This window comes from Genypterus blacodes, unplaced genomic scaffold, assembly GCF_046128005.1.
Source record: "Genypterus blacodes isolate CSIRO-AG114 ecotype Tasmania unplaced genomic scaffold, CSIRO-AGI_Gbla_v1 ptg000070l_1, whole genome shotgun sequence".
Lineage (NCBI taxonomy): Eukaryota > Metazoa > Chordata > Actinopteri > Ophidiiformes > Ophidiidae > Genypterus > Genypterus blacodes.
This window is the reverse complement of record NW_027466880.1, coordinates 1910856-1933306: the sequence shown is the minus strand read 5'-3', so window position 1 is coordinate 1933306 and position 22451 is coordinate 1910856. Positions and strand designations below refer to the sequence as shown.

At 42.4% G+C, this 22451-nt stretch overlaps 1 protein-coding gene across 2 annotated transcripts; it reads right to left on the bottom strand.

Moving 5' to 3' along the window:
* Positions 1–265: 265 nt before the first annotated feature.
* On the bottom strand, positions 266–20727 carry LOC143005351 (voltage-dependent calcium channel subunit alpha-2/delta-2-like). Of its 2 annotated transcripts, none has more exons than XM_076156740.1 (38): positions 20579–20727; positions 15372–15453; positions 11871–11987; positions 11224–11283; positions 10299–10349; positions 10054–10186; positions 9821–9952; positions 9653–9710; positions 9518–9568; positions 8971–9070; positions 8630–8791; positions 8442–8552; positions 8280–8358; positions 7275–7324; positions 6999–7088; positions 6840–6905; positions 6376–6450; positions 6210–6284; positions 5992–6063; positions 5817–5888; positions 5281–5342; positions 5081–5157; positions 4935–4995; positions 4734–4831; positions 4531–4621; positions 3980–4042; positions 3789–3892; positions 3225–3323; positions 3042–3133; positions 2889–2936; positions 2734–2805; positions 2340–2492; positions 2161–2213; positions 1857–1912; positions 1646–1769; positions 1390–1499; positions 1196–1278; positions 266–1112 (listed from the first exon to the last, which is right to left on the bottom strand). In XM_076156740.1, exons 1-38 carry the CDS (start codon positions 20692–20694, stop codon positions 1017–1019), a joined length of 3294 nt encoding a protein of 1097 aa, XP_076012855.1. In that variant the 5' UTR covers positions 20695–20727; the 3' UTR covers positions 266–1016. The 2 variants fall into 2 exon arrangements, with proteins under 2 accessions (XP_076012855.1, XP_076012856.1); XM_076156741.1 differs by having other exon boundaries at positions 1196–1273; positions 1379–1499; positions 6834–6905; ... (2 more) ...; positions 10301–10349; positions 20579–20643.
* Positions 20728–22451: the final 1724 nt, after the last annotated feature.

The window sequence follows — 22451 nt, the reverse complement described above, 5'->3', positions numbered from 1 at the left end:
CACCGTGCAGCATTACATGTTTCTAAATACTGTAGTCAATCGAGTACTAAATGTACTACAACACGAATAGTTTACATTAGTGTTAACATGTAATGATTTTGGTCTCTTTGTTCTTTGATTTCATCTTTTTGTTTTTTCTTATTCGACTAGTAAAAGCACTTCACACAAAGTGTCTCGTAAAAGTAATCGTTAAAATTATGACTGTGAAACAATGTTTCCTAAGTGTCTATTCATCAAAGTACTTTGAGATAAAACATGAGGAACATACTAATCAAGGCTTTTAACGTTTTTCATCCAAATCTGAGCTGAAATCTGGCTGGATGTTGTGGAGTTTAGATGTTGAACACCGATGATCTGGTGAAAGCAAATGGTGGTGAAATTGTCTTGGCAAAGGTCAAAGGTGAAAGACACTGAAGTGAATGTGGGATTGAGGCCCAGATCTCCCTGCTCTCATGCAAAACTCCTAAAGACAAAACTCCAGACTCCTAAAATCATTTGAATTCAAGACAAAACACTAAAATTGGCACAAGCAGCCTGCTGAGCTCAGGCTTTAAAAGATTTAAATTCATTTGGAGCAGATTTGCATTGTTATTCACAGTCATTTTACAAAACATTCTACTCTTGATGCAGTGTAAACTTGTCACTGATGGATTAATGCCCTGGTTTGTTTTGGCCAGCAGCTGTATTGGATGCCATCTGTATTTTCAATTGAAATCGTGGCCTTTGCAAAGAACTCAGATTTCTGTCTTTTGAATAGTTTGTTGTGAAAAATATTTTGCTCTCTAGTCCAAAGAAACAACAAATGCATCGACAAAACAGCAAAAAAAAATAAAACACTAAAAGCACAGTGACACCTACGCTGATCCACGTACTGTATCACAAATCCACTGTGTGCTTTTGGCAGATCAAAAAGGAGAACGCGTCGATCGCTGACCTTTAAGGTAGATCCGAGCCTAAACCCCCTAAAAAACGACGTGGCAGGAGATGAAGGATGTGGTTTAGGGGATGTGCACGTGTCAGAGATGAAAGAGAGGCAGGAAAAACTGAATAAAGAGAAGGATTCCTATAGAGGACTGCAGGGAATGAGCTCGCCCACACTCTGACGTGTTCTCCTGCAACGAGAGCAAAGAGCAAACGGCTTAGAATGGCTGAGCGTTAAGTGGAAGGCAGAGATTTGCATTTCATATCTACTCACTAAGGCACTGTAGTCAAAGCAGGTCGCCGGGCCTTTACGATATCTGGCGTTACTCAGCACCTCACAGGGATTCTCCTCCTGAACTGTTTGCTCTTGGTTAAGGGAGGTAACAGGGAGCTTACCGCATAGAAAATTGCAACATATAGAGATTCAGACCTTTGGCAGATATATGAGCAGCGTAACAAGTTGGATACACTCCGTCCTGACCTGGGTCAACCTCTCAATCTCACAGGAGCTGCAGGGCAACGTCTCGGCAACTACAAACAGGAGGTTGGTGTTCTCTATCCGCTTTGCATGGAACAGCCTGTAGGGGAACAGAAGCAGCTTCTTGGCTGACAAGTACAAACACACACATACACACTGACACACACACACACGCACATGCACACGCAAACACACACGCACACGCACACGCACACGCACACGCACACAAAATAAAAGAACACACACCTGGAGCAGTTTCCACAGTCCTGCAGCACGTTGTAAGAGTTGGTGGTGTTTGTGAAGTAGAACTGGCTTTGGATGGTCACACAGCTGCTTTCCCTCGCCTCAAAACCTTCAACGACAGTATCGCCTGGAACCAATGCACATTTAAAGTTTTTATTCAAGGTCAAATCATTCACAAAAGTGCCACAAAAAATGTTTAAATGCACATATGAACCTGGGTAGAACCAGCTGCTGTAGGCCAGCGCGTAGACCAGCTGCTGGACCACAGACCTGAGGGAGAGATCAGATTATAACACCTCGTGAAAAGATTGAAGGGCATTCAGGAAAGATTGGTAAGTAACAGCAATCACGTGTCATGACCACACAACGGGATGAACTGAAAATAGCATAGCTTAGCGATGGCAGCACGTTAAAGACAAAATCCTTCCTGTTTTGATGTGTGGTGAGTCTGGACACAGTGAACAGATGGGTTTTAAAGGGCATGTCACATGCTTTGATGTCCTCTGATCTGCTCTTACCAGGCCACTGTGGACGTCCACCAGGCCAGGCTGAGGATGTCTGCGATGGAGGGCTGAGACACCAAGATGAAAGGAGGAGAACAAGAAGAAGAAGAAGAAGAAGAAGAGGAGTTACCCATGATGAAGTCCAACTGATGTCAGGACAGTAAACATTGATGGCCCTGACTGCAGTCTCTCACCACAAAGATTCCTCTGGGTGCTGCCCCCGTGTGGCTGCTGCTGATTGGCTCACATGCAGACTGGAACTGGAAGGACTGGCGGCGGGCGTAGATAGAGTTGTTGTAGAGCGCATGCATCAAGAAGGGGTCCACGTCACCGAAGAACACGCCCACCTGCCATGGAGTTGAGTAAACTTTCAATCAACTGAAATAGCTGAATTAAATCTTTATTGATCCTGCAAGAGGCGTTTTTGACCTCTTTTCATAGGAAAAGAGGTCAGATTCTGGGTCAAAACAGCTGTTTGCAAATGTCAGATTCTATTTTCAAAAATGACTCTGTGAGGCTTCAAATCAGAGCAGAATGAATCCTCAAACATGATTTATGAATTGTATGGCCTCTTTAGTCGGCTCGTACCTTTTTCCAATGATCCCTCTGATTAGACATAACCAGGAAACCACCATCGTCGATGAGATAGCAGAGGAGGTCCTGCAGACAACAAGGCCCAACATCAGTATGAAACAGCGACGTGTGTTGTGATGCATTAGAATGAAACAAGGAAAAGTCCTCACGTCTGTGTTCACTTCACAGTCCATCTCACAGCTTCTGGATGGTCCACACTGTCACACAAAATAAGACAATAATGTCACAGTTAGTTTGGGGTAAATTCAGCTTTAAAAAGCAATCGGTGACATTAGAATACACGGTGAGGCTTTGTCTTGTACCTTGTGTGAACCCTGACGGCTGTCTGACACGTTGCTGGCCAGGATCTTAAATTTGTCCACCCATGCTTCCAAGTCGAGCTTCACTCCGACCACTGACAAGATGAGAGAGGATCCGTTAGGATGAAGCAGAAGCAGTTACAATTTTAGGCCTATTATAATAGTGGGAATCCCACATTCCCTCACCTGCAGGTTTGAGGAGTTTACCTCCCAAATTGACCTCTACAGCCGAGCTAACCAGAATCCCAACAGTGCCGTTTTCTGCACCTACAGTCTCATCCAAAGCTGTTCAGAGGGAAGAATCGAGAAAAGAACCTTAAGCAGCTAATACTGATACTTTATGCTCCTGATAACTGTATAATTTTCCCAAATCTCTTCTATTAAAGAGTGAGCGAGAGTGGATAAGTTATAGAACAACAAATAAACTGATGTCCAACAGTAAATCTGACATAACTACAAATACAAGTCACTCTGACACATTTACAAATAACAAATAACTATAATAACATAAATATGAAATACTGAAGCATGCGCCTAAAACACATCAATCAGATGGCAAACGATTAAGGCAAATATAAATGATATTTTTTTCATTTTCATAGATAAGCAAATTGAAATGTGCTCCATCTTGAAATGAACCGTTTTTTATCACAATCACTTCAATCCACATTTAGTTTTCCAGTCTCGTTGTGTTATTCTGAATCCAGTGTGATGCATAATACATCAATGGTGTGTGTGCTGCAGACTCACAGGCCTTTGGCGGCGCTCTGAACATGTAGCCTTTGTTGTCGAGGCTCCGGCGATAGAAATTGGAGTTGAAAGGCTCCGGGTCTTCTTCCCACGACTCAGCAGCCCTGACAGACAAATTAACATACGTGTTTTCACAAATGCGTCGCGTATAGATGGATGGCATATTTGTTGATTCATTATATTAATCTTACATGTTTGGAAATACTCGAGTCACTCCTCCATCTGTGGATGCAAACACAGCCAGGAAGCCGTACCTGTAAGAGTGGAGCGTTTGTTTAGAGCTTCAAACATATCTGGTCCTAAATATCAACAAGTCAGAAATACTTTACTAAACATACAATACTATACTATACTATACTATACTATACTATACTATACTATACTACACTACACTATACTATACTATACTGGACCAAGAAAGTGGACTGGCAGCTGGAGAGTTGCCAGTTTGCCTCCAGGGCATTGCCCTTGAGCAAGGCACTGAATCCCCAAGACTGCTCAACACTGCACTGACCACCTGCACTGACCCCTCTGTAAAGCATGTGTGTGTGTGTAAGAGGGGCACGCAAGACACATTTCAGATTGCTGTGTTTGCATAGTAACGTGTTCTCATGTGTGATTTGAACCAATAAAGTTTCTATTCTATTCTATTCTATTCTATTCTATTCTATTCTATTCTATTCTATTATATTCTATTCATAGAGGGTCTGAGTTCTTGTTATTTCAGTACAAGCTCACTTACGAATTCAGATCCTTGTTCTTCCACACTCGGGATGCCAGCTGCCCAATAATGCCAGAATCCAAAATCAGATTGTGAATGAGGCCTTGGTCACCTGAATAAAAACAAAACAAAAAAACAACCTCATATCTGTGCAGCTGTGGTTGATGCCGTGACCTGCTAGAGGCCGTTAACAAACAACAAACACAGAAGCACACGTAACTCACAGTCTTCAGATTCTGGGGTTAGGTCCACCATGAGAGAAAGGAAGTTCTCCAAAAACTGAGTGTTGTTGTCAGAGAGATGCAGACGCTTGCAGTATTCTCTGGAGAGAGAGAGCGGAAAATGAGGGCATTCACCTTTGTTCCCAAGACAGGGAAGAGAAAAGGCCGACAAAAGAGGGAGAGAAAGAAAGAAGGTCTGCTGACCTGGGAGCCAGAAATACGTGTCCTGATGATTCAAAGGAGCTGGGCAGCAACGACTGCAGATCTGTAATACACACACACACATATTTTAATCTCTGCATTTCCTTTTTGTGAATTTGCAGTTGTAAATGCTTCTGGAGATTACTCACATTGCAGCTGCAGCATCACGTCGCTCAGGTCTGCCTGGATGAAAAATTCATTGTAGGGGGGCAACACCAAGCCAAGACTGCCGGAGGCGGTAACCCAAATGCATGAGTGAGGGACCATGAGAGAGAGGAAGGGACTGAATCCATCTCTAACCTCATAAGAACACAGGTTATTTATAATTCATATTACAGCAGACACTCACCTGTAATCTGTGCCATTGATAGGAGTCCATGTGTAACCTCTGTACACCTCATCAATGTATTGCTACAAGAAAGAAAATATGTAAATTAATCCAGACTCTGTACATTAAAACCCTACAATTGTGAGTGACAAGTTAGAGTTACAAATTATTCCCACTGAAGTTTTCTGCGAGCTACTGTTTTGGTTCACTTTGCAGTAATGAGCTGAATAACGATTCAGCCGGGGCTGAATGAGTCTGTATGTTTTCCAGGAAATGAAGTTAGTTATAAATAGCTTATGTAAAGTAAACATAACAGAGTGCACACATTGCATTCTTAAGTAGGGAGGTCAAAAACAAATAAGAGAGCAGATCTCCAGTGAGAGGGAAGAATAATGAGGGCGTTTGTCATCAAGTGAAGCAGATGAGTAAAAGCCGACACAACTCAACACTAAGATATTTGTTTCCTTAAATTCTTCAAATTCCAGGTAAATTCTTGCTATTGAATTTTAAATAATTAAAATCCTGTCAGTGCAGAGACTTGACTGGACTCGACTTGCCTCATCAATCGACTTGATCAGGGTTTTGATCTGCATTTCTCCTGGCCTCCCATCGATCATTTGTCTCCGTATCTTGAGTTGAACAACAACAATGACACATAACATGACAAAAATCTTCATTGACCTACTCAGATTATCACACTCCTATCAGGCTCAGACTACTAAAGCAGCTCACCTCCTCTTTATTGCTGTCGTCAACCTCTGCGTCAAGGAAGTCCAGCGTCACGGGCTCCGGTAGGTCATCGATCTACAGATAAAAAACAACTTTTACATGTGACAATAAATGCAAAGAACCAACAGTATCTTAATCTTGAAATCTTTATTTTTAAACCCACGCCTTTCCCCCCCACAGCAGAAATACAAGGTTCTTCTTTGGGATCAAATATAAGTCACCTTTGGCTGAAGGTTAGGGTGCAGGAGGAGATATCCATTTGGATCGATGGCAAAGATGTATCCATTAGCTCCAAGCTGTTTAAGACACGGACAAACAGAAAGGTGAGGCGTGGCAGAGTACACAGAGTCCGAACTGCTGAGATTTACAGTGACGTGATATACGCACGTTGTACCGTGGCGTCAGTTGCTTGATCTCATCCAGATGAACGTCAACTCCCATGACACCTAATATCAGCTGATTCTGGTACGACAACAGCAGAGACACAAACAGCTTGTGAGGGGCAGACATGAGATGGAAACACACACAGTGGACGTATAATCTTAATGCTCCATCACGTTGAACAATCTATCAGAAATCTTACATTTCCACCACAATTTGAGTGCTTTGATTATTTTGATGCACTTTCATTACAAACCTTTTTAAACTTTACCGAATTTACAAAAAGGACTATTGAAACTTTAAAATCAATCTAGGAGTGTTATGAGGAACAATATTCAAATGGCATCGCTGCATCTTCCCACCCAGAGCATATACACACCACTGCTCTGCAGGAACAATATGCAAATCTAACCAATAACGCATTTCATTACTGGAGGCATGCCCTTTGAAGTCTTCACTACAACTCTCACCTGAGAGTTTCCATCCATGGTGAGATTAAATACAGGCAACGTCCCAGTTACCACCATCCCAAGACCCTAGAGAGTCCGAGGACAGAGAAGTTGCATATGAATGTGCAGTGTGTTTAATGTTAAATAAAGTCCCGCCAGTAAGGGACCGTGCTGTCTCACCAGTGCATCCTGATACACATTGGTCCACTGAACCTGCTTGGCATCACTGCCAGCTAGAACCATGGGGCGACCCAGCACGTCAAGGTACTCCTGAAAACGCACAACCAATAAAGCACAGGCAGCAGCTTCATTACAGCGCACAACAACGAGCCGCAGGGAGAAAAGGTATGCAGACTAATGGAACTGATCGTTTCCACAGAGAGAATGTTTTCCACAAGGGGGAGTAGAAAACATTGGAAGGGGATCAGCTGTGTCAGAGGCACTAGACAAACCCACCTGGGTGTTAATCTTTATTGCACAGATGGAACGAATCTCAAAATAGTAACCTGGCAGAGAGAGAGAGTGAGAGAGAGAGTGAGAGAGAGAGAGAGAGAGAGAAAGAGAGCAAGAGAGATGGTGCTCATGAATATTCCATATTTTGTTTAATGTTACTACACCAATGACTCAGCCATTTCATTATTTTTATGTGGAATATTGCTCGGTTTTAAAACCTATGTGTCATTCATATTTACACAGTGAGCCCTCACATCTGCTCAAATGAGAAAATCCAAACCTTTCAACAATGACATCTGATTCCCTGATGACATACTGTAGGTCTCAGTCTTAAAGCTACAGTACATCTTTTGATACAATAACGTATATGACAGTAAGAGCATTCTAGGTGCTAAAATGCATGTGCATGTGTGATCTAACACCATTAAGCTGCTGTACGGAATCATCTTGATGTTCAGAGCCATAACATATAAACATATTCAAGTACCAAATTGTGAAAATGACAGATACAACAATATATCAGCATTCTAACATGGCACCTTCTCTCACATTCCTGTATGCAACGCTGTGAGGACACTCGAGTCTGATTATATAAGATGCAAACTGTCGACTAATCACAAATACATAATGACCGATGAAAATATATGTAACAAAAATAAATATGTATTCAATTCTGCAATTGATAAAGCTGTACATATGGCCTGTAATGGAGCATCTGTTTCCATTATTCTATCTGCTCCCCTTTGTTTATTTTGTCTGTGCTGTGACTCACAGAGATGTGTGTGCCTGTGAGGACTAAAAATACATTGCGCTCACTTCACAAACATGTTTGTCACTTTTAACAATGATCCCTTCACATGACAGCAAAAGTAAAAAAACACTGCAATGTTCCCTTGTGAAAACCTTTTATATCATTATCATTTCACTTCATATACAGTAACCCTTCAGGACGTGATATTAGGTGGAACAATTTCAATCATAAGCTGATAAATAAAAAAATAAACTCACCTTTATTGGTGCATGCGATCCATTGTAAGGGTGTGACATCATAGTTGTGTTGACCTACAGAGAACGTAAACACTCGAACCTTTGGAGAGAGGAAGAACAAATGTAAGTGCCTGCTGTGTGTGTGTTGTTGTGATGTGACGTTTGTTTTCAGAGAACACCCACCGTCTTGTTGGGCCAGTTGTATTGCAGGAAGACATCCTGTGCTCTGTCCTCTCCCCCGTCAGTGAACAGCATGATTATCTTATTGCAGTTCGCTCGAGGAACATTTGTCTTCTGAAACAAAAACGGGAAATCACTGAGAATTAACAGCTCCAGAACATGAAATAGATCCACAACAACATGTTACTCACGTTTAACAGCTGGTTAAAGGCAAAATGAAACCCAGACTTGTAGTCGGTGGTGCCTTTGGCTTGCATTTGCTGCACCGCATCTTTAAAGATCTTCTTGTTGCGCACGTTGGCCTGGACAAGATGTCTGAAACAGGGAACCACGGCTTCTGCCTTCTCGTTAAACTGAAACACAGCAGAGAGACGCACGTTAGGGGAGTCAAACACGGGAATAAGTTACAAAAAAGCACAGACAAACGTCTTCAAGCCTTCAGCAGAGTCCAGTTGCCTATGGTTAACCTGGATGACTGGATGACTGGAGAACCTTCACAGACAGCTAAAGGATGAGACGTTCAGGTACTGACCCTGGCCACGTTGACGTAGTCGTCATCAGACAGGGTGTCCAGCATTTCCATCACTGACGCCTTGATCAGTTTGAGGGTGAGCCCGCTGACGCTCCCGCTCCTGCCAAGTCAAACACACACACACGCACACACATGCACAAACACGCACACAAACGCACACACATGCACACAATGTAAATATCCCAAGTTCAAACACGTGCAATGTCTGAATATGTTGTGTTGGTTTTGGCCTATTAGTGATTTACATGTATTTCCTCACACAGTCGCTACAACTTTTAGAAAATGTAACATTATTAGGTATGAATTGCCATATTTCACCTTGAACTCAACTCAATGACGAGTATTAACCTTGTACAACAGCAGCGATGATTGAACCACCGCCACCACAAGGCTTGGCAACCATGACAACAGCACACACAGTGACACTGACAGCACTGATGGGTTGTTTCTTTTTAGCTTATAGTGACATTTAGTGAAGAATCTCTCGCTCGTATGTATGTGAGGGGACACGGGTCTGAAATTGACCAATCATCTCTAGCCAACTTACACATCGACAAGGATGACCATATCTTTGGGAGAGGAAGCACCCTGGATGTACCTATGAAACAAAAAATGCTGTAAATCCACTGGAGAATTCAAACAAGGAACATTATGGAAACATTTATCTGGCTTCACACTGTACCAGGGTCTCCTCCTGACATCATACAGGTCAATCTTATCAGGCGCCCTCCATGGAGTAGCTAGGAAAATAAAGAGAAAATGGATCCAGTAAAATCTTCATCATGTTGTTTGTGACCTTGTCCCGTCCATTGTTGCACGTCTACAAATAGCAGCAGAAAGGCTTTGGTACCTGGGTAGTAGCGTGTGACTCCGGTGGCGCTCCCGAACGCTTGCCACAGCAGAGACGGATCCTCCCGACTGTTCTCCATGAAAACCTTCTCCAACGCCTGCGTCCAGTTCAGCTCGTTTAAAATAACTGGAGCTGAGGGGACAAAGTAGAGGGAAGCCTTTCTGTCAAATGCTAAAAATAAACACCACGGAAATTACAAAACATCTGACAGAATCTGAAGAAAATCAGCTCGCCTCCTTTGTAAATGTCCGTGGGAATCTGAACGGCCGTGTAGGAGTAGTTGACATTGTTTTTGAAGTTTGGATCGTACACAAACTCCAGCTTGATGTGGGAAGGATTCTCCACCTCCCCATCTCCATCCATGGAGTACTGTCGCAACGTGGGAAAGCATTCATCCAGAACACAGTGAATAATCTTCTCCAAAAGGCTTCACTGATTTAAAACCAAAGCAGCAGAGACACTTTTGTTTGTCGCCCATACTCACATAATCTAACTCTGCCTTGGAGTCATAATACGCCATGTCCAACTCCTGTAACAGAGCAGAGATGTGGGTACAGTCAATGTCCATAACGCGAGAATAACACGATGATTTACGAGATTAAAACATTCTCTTGAGTGATCGTCATCATTATGAATTCCAAGCTGCAGCAGTGACCTTCCCTGTAAGGTCACTTTTCGTAATTCTGGGGGATTGATATGTTGAATAAAATCAATCAGCATGTACGTGCGAGTGAATTACAGCCGAGGCTCTGCCGGTGGATAAACGACTTTGGCTTTCGTCCCATTGGCTCTCACGTTTCCCCCAAAAGTCCATAAATCAACTGCAGCCTGCACAGAACTCTGCTGCCAGAGGTTTAAGTGGAGCAAAGAATTCTCACCTCACTACTGCACTGGTTTATATTCGCAGGTGTATAGGACAACTTAAAGATTCTAACATCCATGTACTAAACACATTAACTATAAATGTATTCACCAAGATTCTAAAAGTTGATTTTCTTATCACAAAGAAACGAATAGAAAAAAACCCGAAAAATATCAAATGAACTAAAAGTTTTTCTTAAAACATGCACAATCATAGTGATGTTCTTTTAGAATCTCATCAGCTGTCTCTCTTCATCAGGTTAATGAAGCTGCTGAAGCTGAAATGGGACGTCAGTGTCTGCAGGACTCAGCAGAAATGCACTGCTGAATGTGCTCAGACCTGCTCAGAGAGAAGCTCTGCTGCTCTCAGGTCGGCCCAGGTAGGAAATATTTCGGACACCTGGCATAGAAAATGTACACCGCGGTTTAAATGTGTATTGTTTTGATGATCAGTCGATGGTCAAAATGGAAATGCTGTAATTAAGGTGATTATTGTTCCTCTCCACTCCTCTTAACAGCTGACATCGTGTTTGGTGTTGTACCTTGATGCCGTCCTGCCACAGGTGCTCTCGCTGTAGCCGCTCCGCTTCGCTGGCTAACCTCTGCATGATGACAAGAGAACCACACACACGTTAGAGAGGACGACGTTACAGAGAGATGACTTCTCACTCGGTTAGAAGCAGAATATTATCTATTCTTATTTTTGAACTGACCTGCACCTGCAACAATAGAAAACTAGAAACGTTTTACTCCTTAGGCTATCTCTGAAATATGCAGTTTCTTTTCTGCACGGTGAGCAAAAACTGCCCTGAATATTGCCACTGATAAAACAAATATATTTTCAATGAATGCAGAGTCCACAGAACGAAAGTGCATGTGCTGTATCTGAAACTGCATGCGTGCAACTTTGCAATGCAAACACAACAGGCATTTGTACAATTTAAAGAAATCCAGTTCTGTTTGTGAGTATCACCATGGGAGTTCTTAATGAAATTGAACATTTAAAATGAATAAAAAACTCAACAAGAAGACTGCGGCGCCATAAAGCTGTGACAGGGACAATCTCACACACACATTTACTGGCGCATACATAAAATAAGGAAAGCAGCAGTGTGAATGGGTCATTAAATTAAATGGAATAAACATATCAACCATGTTTTCGGTTTAGAGGAAGAGGAAGCAGACTCACATCGAGGGCTTTGCGCTTCTTAGCCAGAAGTTTCTCGATGTCGGACGCCACCTTCTCCACCATCTCCCGCGGCTGATTCTTCACCACGCTGAACTGACGTCTCTTCTCATTGTATATCTGCAAAGAATTAACAATTGTCAGAAACGCAACATTAATAATAGTAATAACAAACTGTGTCTACTTAGGCTCTTTACAGCTCAATCTTAGATAAGGTTGATTAATTGTTACTCCTAAACTGCTTTTAGAAAAAAAGAAATTATGTTTGTGATGAAAGCAAGTAGCAGGGTGCTGGCAGCATCTCTTCTACTTATATACTTAAAAGATAACAAAGAATAATATGCCTGATTTCACTGAAACTGGTGTGTAACTTTTGAAGAAATAAACAAAACATTGCCAAATTCTCTTGCAAAGTTAAATCATTAAAAAAATCCTCGAAAACTCCATATTCCAGGTTTTTATTAATAATATTAATCTTCAATTTCATCTAAAGTGTTGTCTGTTTTGTTCCTGTTTCACTTCTCGAGAATATAAAGACACAAGGCTCACTTACTGCCAGCAGACTAATTCCAGCCCATGAGCAAGGCTGTCAGAGAGCAGATGACACCCGGTGACTCTGGATGAGTGAATTTAGCAAACCTGATTTCCTGTAGGACAGCTCTCGATCGATGCACAGGCTCGCTGGAATGAACTCTAACTGGTGATAATTGTGTTTTCTCAACGTCACTTTAGCTGCATTTAGTCCAGGTCGACATTTTGCCTTAGGATCACGCAGTGTGCGTGTGTGTGTGTGTGTGTGTGTGTGTGTGTGTGTGTGTGTGTGTGTGTGTGTGGGGGTAGGGGGATGGGGGTGGGGGGTGTGGGAGTATGTCTGTGCAGCAGTAAGAGCCGTGCAGAATAAGATTGGCGAAGCTTGAGCAGCTGAAGATAATGCATAAATAAATGATTTAGGACCAAAACATCGGGCGGGAGCAAGCTATTGATCCCCACACTAGATGTTATGGCTGGTTTCACAACGGCAGAGGTGAAATTGTGCTGCAGTAAGCGATTTATGCATCTCTCGCCTCACCCAGAGCTTTGCTGCTCCACACAAGAAGCAGAACCAAGGCTGATGCACTCTGGCTTTGGGTGCAGACAATGTAACATTTCAATCAGGAGCACAGACCTTATGTCAGATTATAACCTGTACTACTGTAGTTCTGTCTTGAGTTTTTGATAATGTGCGGAATTGAACCACCAACCGTAGTGGCTTTCTTTCAAATCGCACGCGTTTCCAAAGTAAACGTCGATTGTGCCATTCATTATGGGCTGTACACCTCCAACAGATCCAGACTGCGGATGGAGGGATGAATGAGGAATGAATGAAAAAGTGAAGGCTTTACTGCAGGCTGCCTGACCATCTGCTCTGCTCTGACACAAACAGAGAGGACACGTGCCTCTGCTCCCGTACACACACACACACACACACGCACACACACACACGCACACACACGCACACACACTCAGGCACACGCACGCACGCATGCACGCACGCACGCACGCACGCACACACACACACACACACACACACACTCACACACACACACACACACACACAGAGCCCCCGACTGATGATCTTTAGCCTTCTTTATTTGGCATTCATCTTTTCAGGGACAATCCCTGTTAGAATGGGCCTCAGATTACATCAATCCTACCTAACACAATGTGACACGTGAGTAATTACATTTAACACGGCTGTGCTGTGAAATGTACTCCTGGTAAGTGGCTGTAACATGCACACAAAAGTTAGATAACGGTGAGAAATCAGGTTAAAGCAGGAAATTTGATAACACAATTATGTCCACTGCAATAACCTGATTACACTAAAACCACAGTTTGCATTGCAGTCAGTGGTTGAGGATTAAAGGGGAACGCCACCATTTTTTTTACACATCAGATTTAGGTTACTGCTCTTGGGGAACTCTATTATCGACCTGACAGGCGCTCCATTTTTACTTAATATCTGAGAGATTGACCTGTATGACATCACAGGAGTCACTATAGATTGGTGCCAGTATACTGAAGTTGATGTGTGGAGAGCACAAGTCCTCATTGGGAAGAATATAGTGTTACATTATTGATGTCATAAAAGGCATCTGCTACATGTTAGTGCATCCCCAAACTAATCCCCAAAACTGCTCATACAATGTTGTTCCAACGCCATGAAAGAAACCAAAATAGACAATTATGACTCAGTTTGTACCCAAAACTGAAAATACTCGTATGAGCTGAAAAGCCTTTGAGCATCTTCAATTTTTGGGCGACATTCCCTCTTTCGGGTCTGGGCTCTGCACTTCTCTGACCTGTTTTCCTCTCTGAGACTCTTTGAGATAATACCTAAAGTGGCTCGGGGGCACTGAGCTAACAGGATAAGATACAAGGTTTTACCTTTTTTACAAGGTTTTTTCTTCTCATGCTGTACATGAAGTCCACCTCCGGGCAGTAACTACAGCATTCATTTTGTTATGCATTGAAAGAGCAGTAAGACTTCCACAGTTCTCCTCTACATTAGGACTGTATTGGATCAAATACTCAGTATTTGAAACAGTTTATTTACTGGTTTCACCTTTTTGGTTTATAACACAAAGATCAATACAGCTTTGTTCAGTTTAAGTCAGATTGAATTAATTTGGATACGATGCTGCGAGTGGAAATGCATTGTTGTCACGGTGATTCTTTGCCCCCCCCAAAAGCCTTTAGAAAAGCAGCTGAACATAAACACAGCCAAATAATCCAGTTTCTCCAGCACTAATCTACATTTGTTAAATGTGAAACACTTAACCAGATCACGAAAATTGGGCTTCTTGTCAACACAACACTGCAGAAATCAAGTTGAATGACAGAAAAATACATTAAATGCATGTGAAGGCATCAGTACTGACTCAGAGCTTGATAGGAGAGCTGTCATACACTGCCTCATAGTTTCATAACAAACACATGACCTGAATCAGTAAATGTAGCTATTGAGTGATACATTTGACGACTGTAATCTTTTTAAATTGTGCAAGTGTAACGTTCATATTTACACAACACAAAACAGAAATTGTCATCAAAATCTGACTACAACATACATCCTCAAAGCTGCAGAATGTAAAAGAATATGAAGCTTTATGTCTGTCCGGGGGAAACTTAACACAACATAACCGCGTGTTACCGAGTGTTCACGGCTCTGCAAAGAGTTCCAGAGAATGATGATGAAGGAAGAAATGAAACACAAAATGGTTCACAGGAGGCAGGGTGTAATTGTTTTCTTCTTTTCTCTTGCTTTTTAGCTTCAGCTCTTAACCTTAATGGATTTACACCCAAACCTTCTGCCCGGCGCACTACGGCGTCTGATTTTTGTGGTAATGAAAAAGGCCTGTGTGGTGTAAAAAGAAGAGAGCCGACACACACTCACACACACACACACACACACACACACACACACACACACACACACACACACACACACACACACTCACTCACCCCTTTCAACTGCTGAGCTCCAGTGATGTGCTGAAACACTCTGTCGATCTCCTGCTCGATGCGCCGGGCCCAGTGCATTATCCTGTGGAGAGAGGTCAGAGGTCAACTCTCAGGCGTGTGTGTGTGTGTTTTTGTGCTTTCAGAGGATCACACAGCCTATTCTGAAACACAAATAGCTGAAATTAAAGCTATTTTAGGTTGAAACAACACATCACTGAATAAGCTTTCATCTAACAGCAGCTAAAAATACTTTTCTACGTGTATTTATCGTGCAATGACTGCGCTGCACAGTGAGGGGAAGGATGTGTGCGTGACTCCAGACGATGGTAACTTCACTGATCGATGATTTCTGAGCTGAACAACTTGTAGTCTGACTCAAAGGACATATAGATCGATATGTGAGAAGATGAGCAACTGTCTCCATCACTGTCAGAAACCAGAGAATGTGACCTGGAGCTGTGAGTGACGTCCTGAACATAAACTGTGACGCTTCTCCTCAGACAGAAAATAGACATTTTAAGATTGCTTCTGTGGAGGACAAATACCCAAATGTTTGCTTCTGTGTGTGCGTGTTTGTGTGAAACCCCAAATAATGCCAGGTTATTCTTTTTTTAAACAAGTTATTTCAGGTTTAACTTTAGGTTTCCTGCTGCAATAGTTAAACACATTCACTCATATTGAGACGCTGCTAAAGAGTGAGAAGGAATCAAATTGCATTTAATGTCAAACCTGGACACTGGATACTCTCACATTCTAGACAATAACTATTCGCCTCACTTTTCATCCTATCAGTTCTGTTTATGTGGGATTACCTATGAAATGCAGCAAAATCTCATGTCAAACACAGACAAACAGACATATGGCACATCATCCTGACAAAAGCAGAACACCTGAAGACACATGAACAGAAAACGAATGCTGTGAGCTGCTTTGATGGAGAAAATCCCCCCAAACTGATTTGCGGTTGGTGGGTGCAGGTGTAACAGATTGCGACGTCAAGGCAACAAATCAAAGTCAAGCTGCAGAAACAAAATAACCACTGCGCCAGATGCTGCGCTGCTGCTGCCACTGTGACAAATCACAAACAAACGTCAACATTTCTGAAATGATGAAAGGTTGGATGTGTGGATATTGAGAGAGAATTGATCATGACACAGGAAAGACAGCAACAAGTTGGAAACAAAAAACAACATGTCTGACATCATGAGCACCAACACCGGCCTTTTCAACTTTGTTCCTGTTTTCTCCCTCCACTCCTGCTCTACTTTGTATCCCATGCTGGGCTATTCCCAACCAGTCTTGCCCTCATTTGGACATATTTGGATTTTTGTTTTGCCAGTTACTTTCTGGAACCCGCCTCGGCCTCTTTTGCTCCCTAGAGTATTTTTTTGGCCTTTCATTTTAGCCCCATCTGCTTTGACATTTTGTCAGTTTTGTTGACGGCTGCTGCAGCCGTCCTGTTTTGAGTCCCTCTCCTGCACATCCTGCCCGTACTGTTCTGGATCTTGGGAGTGACATTAACCTGTGGAATCTGTACTAGATTTACTTTTCAGACACATATGTGAGAGTTCTGGAACAAACAAAGGGGATCTGACACAACACACCCTAGCAATTCAAGCCTTAAACTCTAACCTACCATCCACAATGCATCACAGGCATGTTTGCAGAGACAATACCTCAATTTGATACCAAAACACATAAAGTAAAAATTTGGACAGAGACATTCATTGTTCATTTTGAAGCATCACGTGGCTTTTCAGACACTGAAAATGAAAAAAAGAATCGTTAACAAACATGGCGTCAAGGTCAAAGCAGAATCAATGCAGATATTGTAAATCTACAGTGAACTACAGTGTTTTCATAATCTCTGCTGCAGCCTGGATCTGATCAGGGATGAAGACATAGAATGAAGACCTAGTGGATTTGTTTGAGCCTTTTTTAGCAATCATGGCCGTCACTCTGAATACCCAGGACACGGCCCTGGATCCTGCCGGTGCCAGCAGTCGATCTCCTCATTATCAGCGTGACAGCACCCAGACGAATTACACGACAGCTTCACAGATTAGAGTCTCGATGGGCTTGTTTCTGCTGCGGCATGACACTCGTAAGAAGACACAAATCCTGGCTAAATGCAGTTCTCTAGGATGGATTTTTCACTTATACAATCTAATAGGAACACAACCTTCCTTAAAGTTTCCTTATTAATTTAATTTGATGCTTTATTTGATATTGACCTGATGATAAATGGTGGTGGAAATAAGATAAGTGGTGGAAACGAACCTCAAAGCATCTGGAGGAGATTGAAGGAAGGATCAACTTTAACCTGCAAGCTATTTGAGTTCTCATCTTCATCATCAAGTCTACCACTCTGAAGCCATGACTGAAAAATGAAGCACGGCCATATTTCAAAGTGAAAACATTCGAAGCTGGAGGCTCTACATATAAAAGTATGAGGCGTTCAGGGGAAAGAATGCAGGGCAGCACTTTTCATTCCTGCTGCAAAAGTGCCGACCATCCAGAAAAGAAGTCTAATGATTGTTATTATTACATAAACACCCTTAAAACAATCCAGCAAACCTTTAGAAACATATGAAGGTTTTTACGAGGTGAGTTTTAAGTTGATTGTGCTGCAAAACTGAAGTCAGGACCACCTTGTTGTGATCAAATGAAAATCTCCATGAAATGATACTCAGCGTTTCTTTTCGCTACACGGTCACTTTTCCCAAATATAAAACATTACACAGAACATTGGTGAGTCAGCATGTTGTGATTTTCACATATTTGGCAAAAATAAAAGACACACACACGCACACACACACACACACAAATATTTTAGGGGAATATTCAAGCAAATGCAACCTTGGAGCTGTTCTCAAACGTTAAATCGATACTTGGGAAAACAAATCTGACTTTAGAGCTGCAATAAATCTTGACCTTAGCACAAATCATCCCTGCAGAGACGCAAAGGCTGCACATACATCAGGATTAGAACCGGAACTTACATACACTGTGTAAGTCGCATACAACAGCCATTACTCCACCTAATAGTTTAATAGTCATATGAGACATTGATTCCTTTGCTCCTTTAAGGGAATGTACTGTATGTTTATAGGTCCATCAGGCCCTCTGAAACCCATCCAAGCGCCATCTCTGATTTCGGGAAACTTTATATTCCACATCTGCCGCTTGGTATTAACTGTTGTAATACACGTTTGTGTGCCCTAAAATCCAAACGGGCAAAAATGAAACGTATCATTTAAATCCACAGAATGTCTCATCATATTTTAAGTACTTCAGTCGCAAACGATTAAAGAATGCTTTAAACAAAGCGCTGTAAAATGCAGCTGTATGTACGTATGAATAAACCAGCCTTACAACACGACTGTAGCCCACAGAGCTGCAGAGCCCAGTGAGTCAGTGCAGCTGAGGCTCAGTCTGAAGTTTTTCACTGTGTGCTCCATTTCCTCTCCTCTGGAACCCAACGGGACATTAGAAAACAGTATTGCAACACACATACAAACACACAAACACCCTTGGGACGAGGGAGAGGGGAAGAGACGTTAGATTATGTGACCCATATTTACTTACAGAGAGGGGAGAGGAGAGGAGAGAGGTTCACAGGGTGCAGCAGGGATACATGGGGCAAAAGGAGCAGATCCTATCGTTCTATCCATCTATCCATCTATCCATCTATCCATCTATCCATCTATCCATCCATCAGTCTATCCATCTATCTCTCTATCTTTCTATCTATCTATCTATCTAAGCAGAGGGGAGAGGGAGCAGGGAGGCTTAGAGGGAGGAGGGAAAGGGGGCGTAGCCAGTGAGAGAGAAGGGGAATAAATCCTCACTGCTGCAGTATTAATTCTTAATTGGAAAGAGATGCTGTTCTTTCGGCATAGCGTCGCCGCTTCATTTAGCTTACAGGAAGAGGAGACCCGGGGCAGAGGGCGATGTTTCTGTTTCAAACCACTCAGCAGAAAGAACAAACAGCCGAGAAGAGGAGGAGGTGGAAGAGGAAGAGGGGGAGGAGGAGGAAGCAGCTAGACCCCCCATCGCAACAACCCAATTCATCACAAACACACCCACGAACATACATACACACATCCGCACCTCCCTGATTTATAGTCGTGCTCCTAATTGGTAAACACACCTCCCCATCTCCAGGAGGCGATTGGCCAGAGATCTCTCACTCTGCCCCCCTGAAGATGGCTGGACCATCTGGCTGTGCCTCCCTTCGGAGCAGGCTGATTGCAGAGCCTGGAGGTGGGCCCACATAACTGGAAGTCTCAAGTTCATTGCCAGCTGTTCTCAACAGTGACAGATTAAAGGTCGGGAACTGAGATCTGAGCACAGCATCAATTAGAAAAAAAACAGGAAATGTTCATTCTGGTGCAGCGTTCCCTCCATCTCCTATATACCATGTTGCAACCCCTTAGAAAATCGCTGGTAGTGCCGTAAAGCGTGCAGGACGACTGGTGTTACAGAAAATAAATGTTTCACCTCGTATTTGCAAGTTTATATGGAATAATCTATTCCTGGCACACAGCAACAGCAGGATGAAAGCAAATACTCAATACTCCCTGTACCGTTTTACAACTACACACAGGCGATTCTGTCTGCTTGAAGTAATTAATACCCCAGTCGGCCTCACCTACAACTTCACTGATATCCTTGAAACTCAAAATAGAAATGTGTGACAACTTCTCCATCCTGGCTGTGAAAAACCAAACGTCGCCCGGAAACCAGCACATTTGAGTGTTATCAGACTCAAAACAAAGGCGGTTAAATCACCATTGAGTAACAGAAAGGATTATTATTCTATAACTACAAATACTAATTCAATCTGACATAGATTTGCGAGATTAAGTTTGAAAGACAGACTGGTTGTCCTATAAGATGATTGATAGACAGAGTGATATAGTAATTGCTCATAAATCCCTGCTGATGATCCAATCACAGTGTGGATACAAATCATGCAGCTCTAAGCCGAAAGTCAACCAACGTTTACAAGAGGATGCAAAGGCAACACTGTCAAATTACATAACAGCAGAGGATGAAAATGAATCAAGGTGAATAAAGTGTGATCTGTGTGTGTTTTTGTGTGTGTGTGTGTTGTTTAGTGTCAGAGCTGCTGGCCAAAGTTCACTCTGGGAGCAGCCTTATTTATGTTTGTGTATGTTTTCCATCAGTCCATCCGTACTTACGTGTATTGCTGTGGGAACGTGAGAGCCTCTGCTCCAGGCCACGACGCGCCGAGAATCCAGATCATCTGGATAGATACCAAGCAGACGATGCTGCAAGACCTTTTGCCTATCGCCATTTTCCATTAACAATTCTCGTAACGGGGTGTTTCGCTGCGTGGATGGGGGTGCTCCGGGACCGTCTCCGGGTCTCTATAAGTCCGGATCGACGGGCTCAGTTCGCTGGAGAGTTCATGTTCTCGGCGTGTGTTGTCAGGTGGACGCGGAGGAGGAGGCAGCTTTTGGCCGTGGAGGCATCACGGACAGTGGGAGATGCACTAATGCAGCTGCCAAGACACTGCAGAGTCTCTCTCCTGTTTCCACGGTCTGCGCGTCCACGACGGCGCTCTCAAGCAGACCCGCGTTCACGCTCACCAGGCAACAGCAGAATCTAGAATGTGTGTGTGTGTGGTTTTTTTCCCTTTCTGTATGTAACTCTGCAGAACCACGTGGTTTGGATACTGGAGATTTGTTTTATACAAGGCTGACCACTACTTGTATGGACGAGGTACTGTAACCCAGTGCATGCAACGTTTATGGTCCAGAAATGCTATCCATCCATCCATCTATCTATCTATCTATCTATCTATCTATCTATCTATCTATCTATCTATCTATCTATCTATCTATCTATCTATCTATCTATCTATCTATCTATCTATCTATCTATCTATCTATCTATCTATGTTATCCAACATTTACATGGAAACCCTTCCAAATGTGTTGAATGTAAGGGTTTATTGATTTATTTCAATTACATTTTGTGGGATTTTTGTTCTATTAGAGATTTTGTTTAATTAAATATATTTATTTTAAACTTACATAAAAATATAACAAAATATTTAAAATACATACATCTACTACAATTCGGACTCTGCCATAAGCACCTAATAATGTTATACCAACCAGACCACAGCAGACTGGTTAAGTAAAAGTGAAGGAGTCAGATGCAGGACTTGCTCACATGACCTTGACTGAGACTGATTTCTGATCTCACTGATCCTGACCCCTGACTTCACTGATGAGGGAGTAAGAAAAGGACCATTTCAAATCAATATAGTATTGCATTATTAACATGTTAGTATCAAAGGAAGAACACATAAATACATCATTTGAGATCTGAAATGCAATTCATTTTTCTTCCAACTGTGGATTAGTTAATGTTAATGTTTCTTTCAAAAGCTGAATAAGATAGCATGTGTTTCCATGATACCGCAGATGTAGGAATTGCTGTGGATGAGCACATTGACCCGACAGGATGGCTGCGCATACTCCTGCACCCTCTGGGAGGAAGGATGTGGTTTCAGCTTGTAGCCGTCTCCCTAACAGCCCCATGTGCTAATACTGCTGTCATGCCCCGCTGAGGGAGAAGACTAATTACTGACTGCACAGTCTTCCTGCTAATCCCCCTCGGAGAGCCAAACACTGGTAATTGGACGACAACTCCAAAGGGAGGCTGAACTGAGGAGGCCCGACCTTTAACTCATATAAATAACATAACAAATCAAATTAAAATATTAATCATCATCAATCCCATTTATTTCATTGCACTTTTTTCTACATATTCTCATTTGTCATGTGATCATCTCACGTACAAAAGTTTTCAAGTTTTTTTAAATGCATTTTAGTCCAGCTGCTGAGCATTATCCTGTTAGTGAAGAGAGCAAAGGTCTATCTTTGTACTTAATGTATATGTCTCAAAATGTTTAAAGATCAATTTACTGGTTCGCTTGGTTTGCTGCAGAAATATTTGTGGTGGATTTTGTTTCTCTTCTTTGTCTTATTTTTAATATTAATCCTAATTAATTATGAAATATGTGAGGACAAAATATAGAAG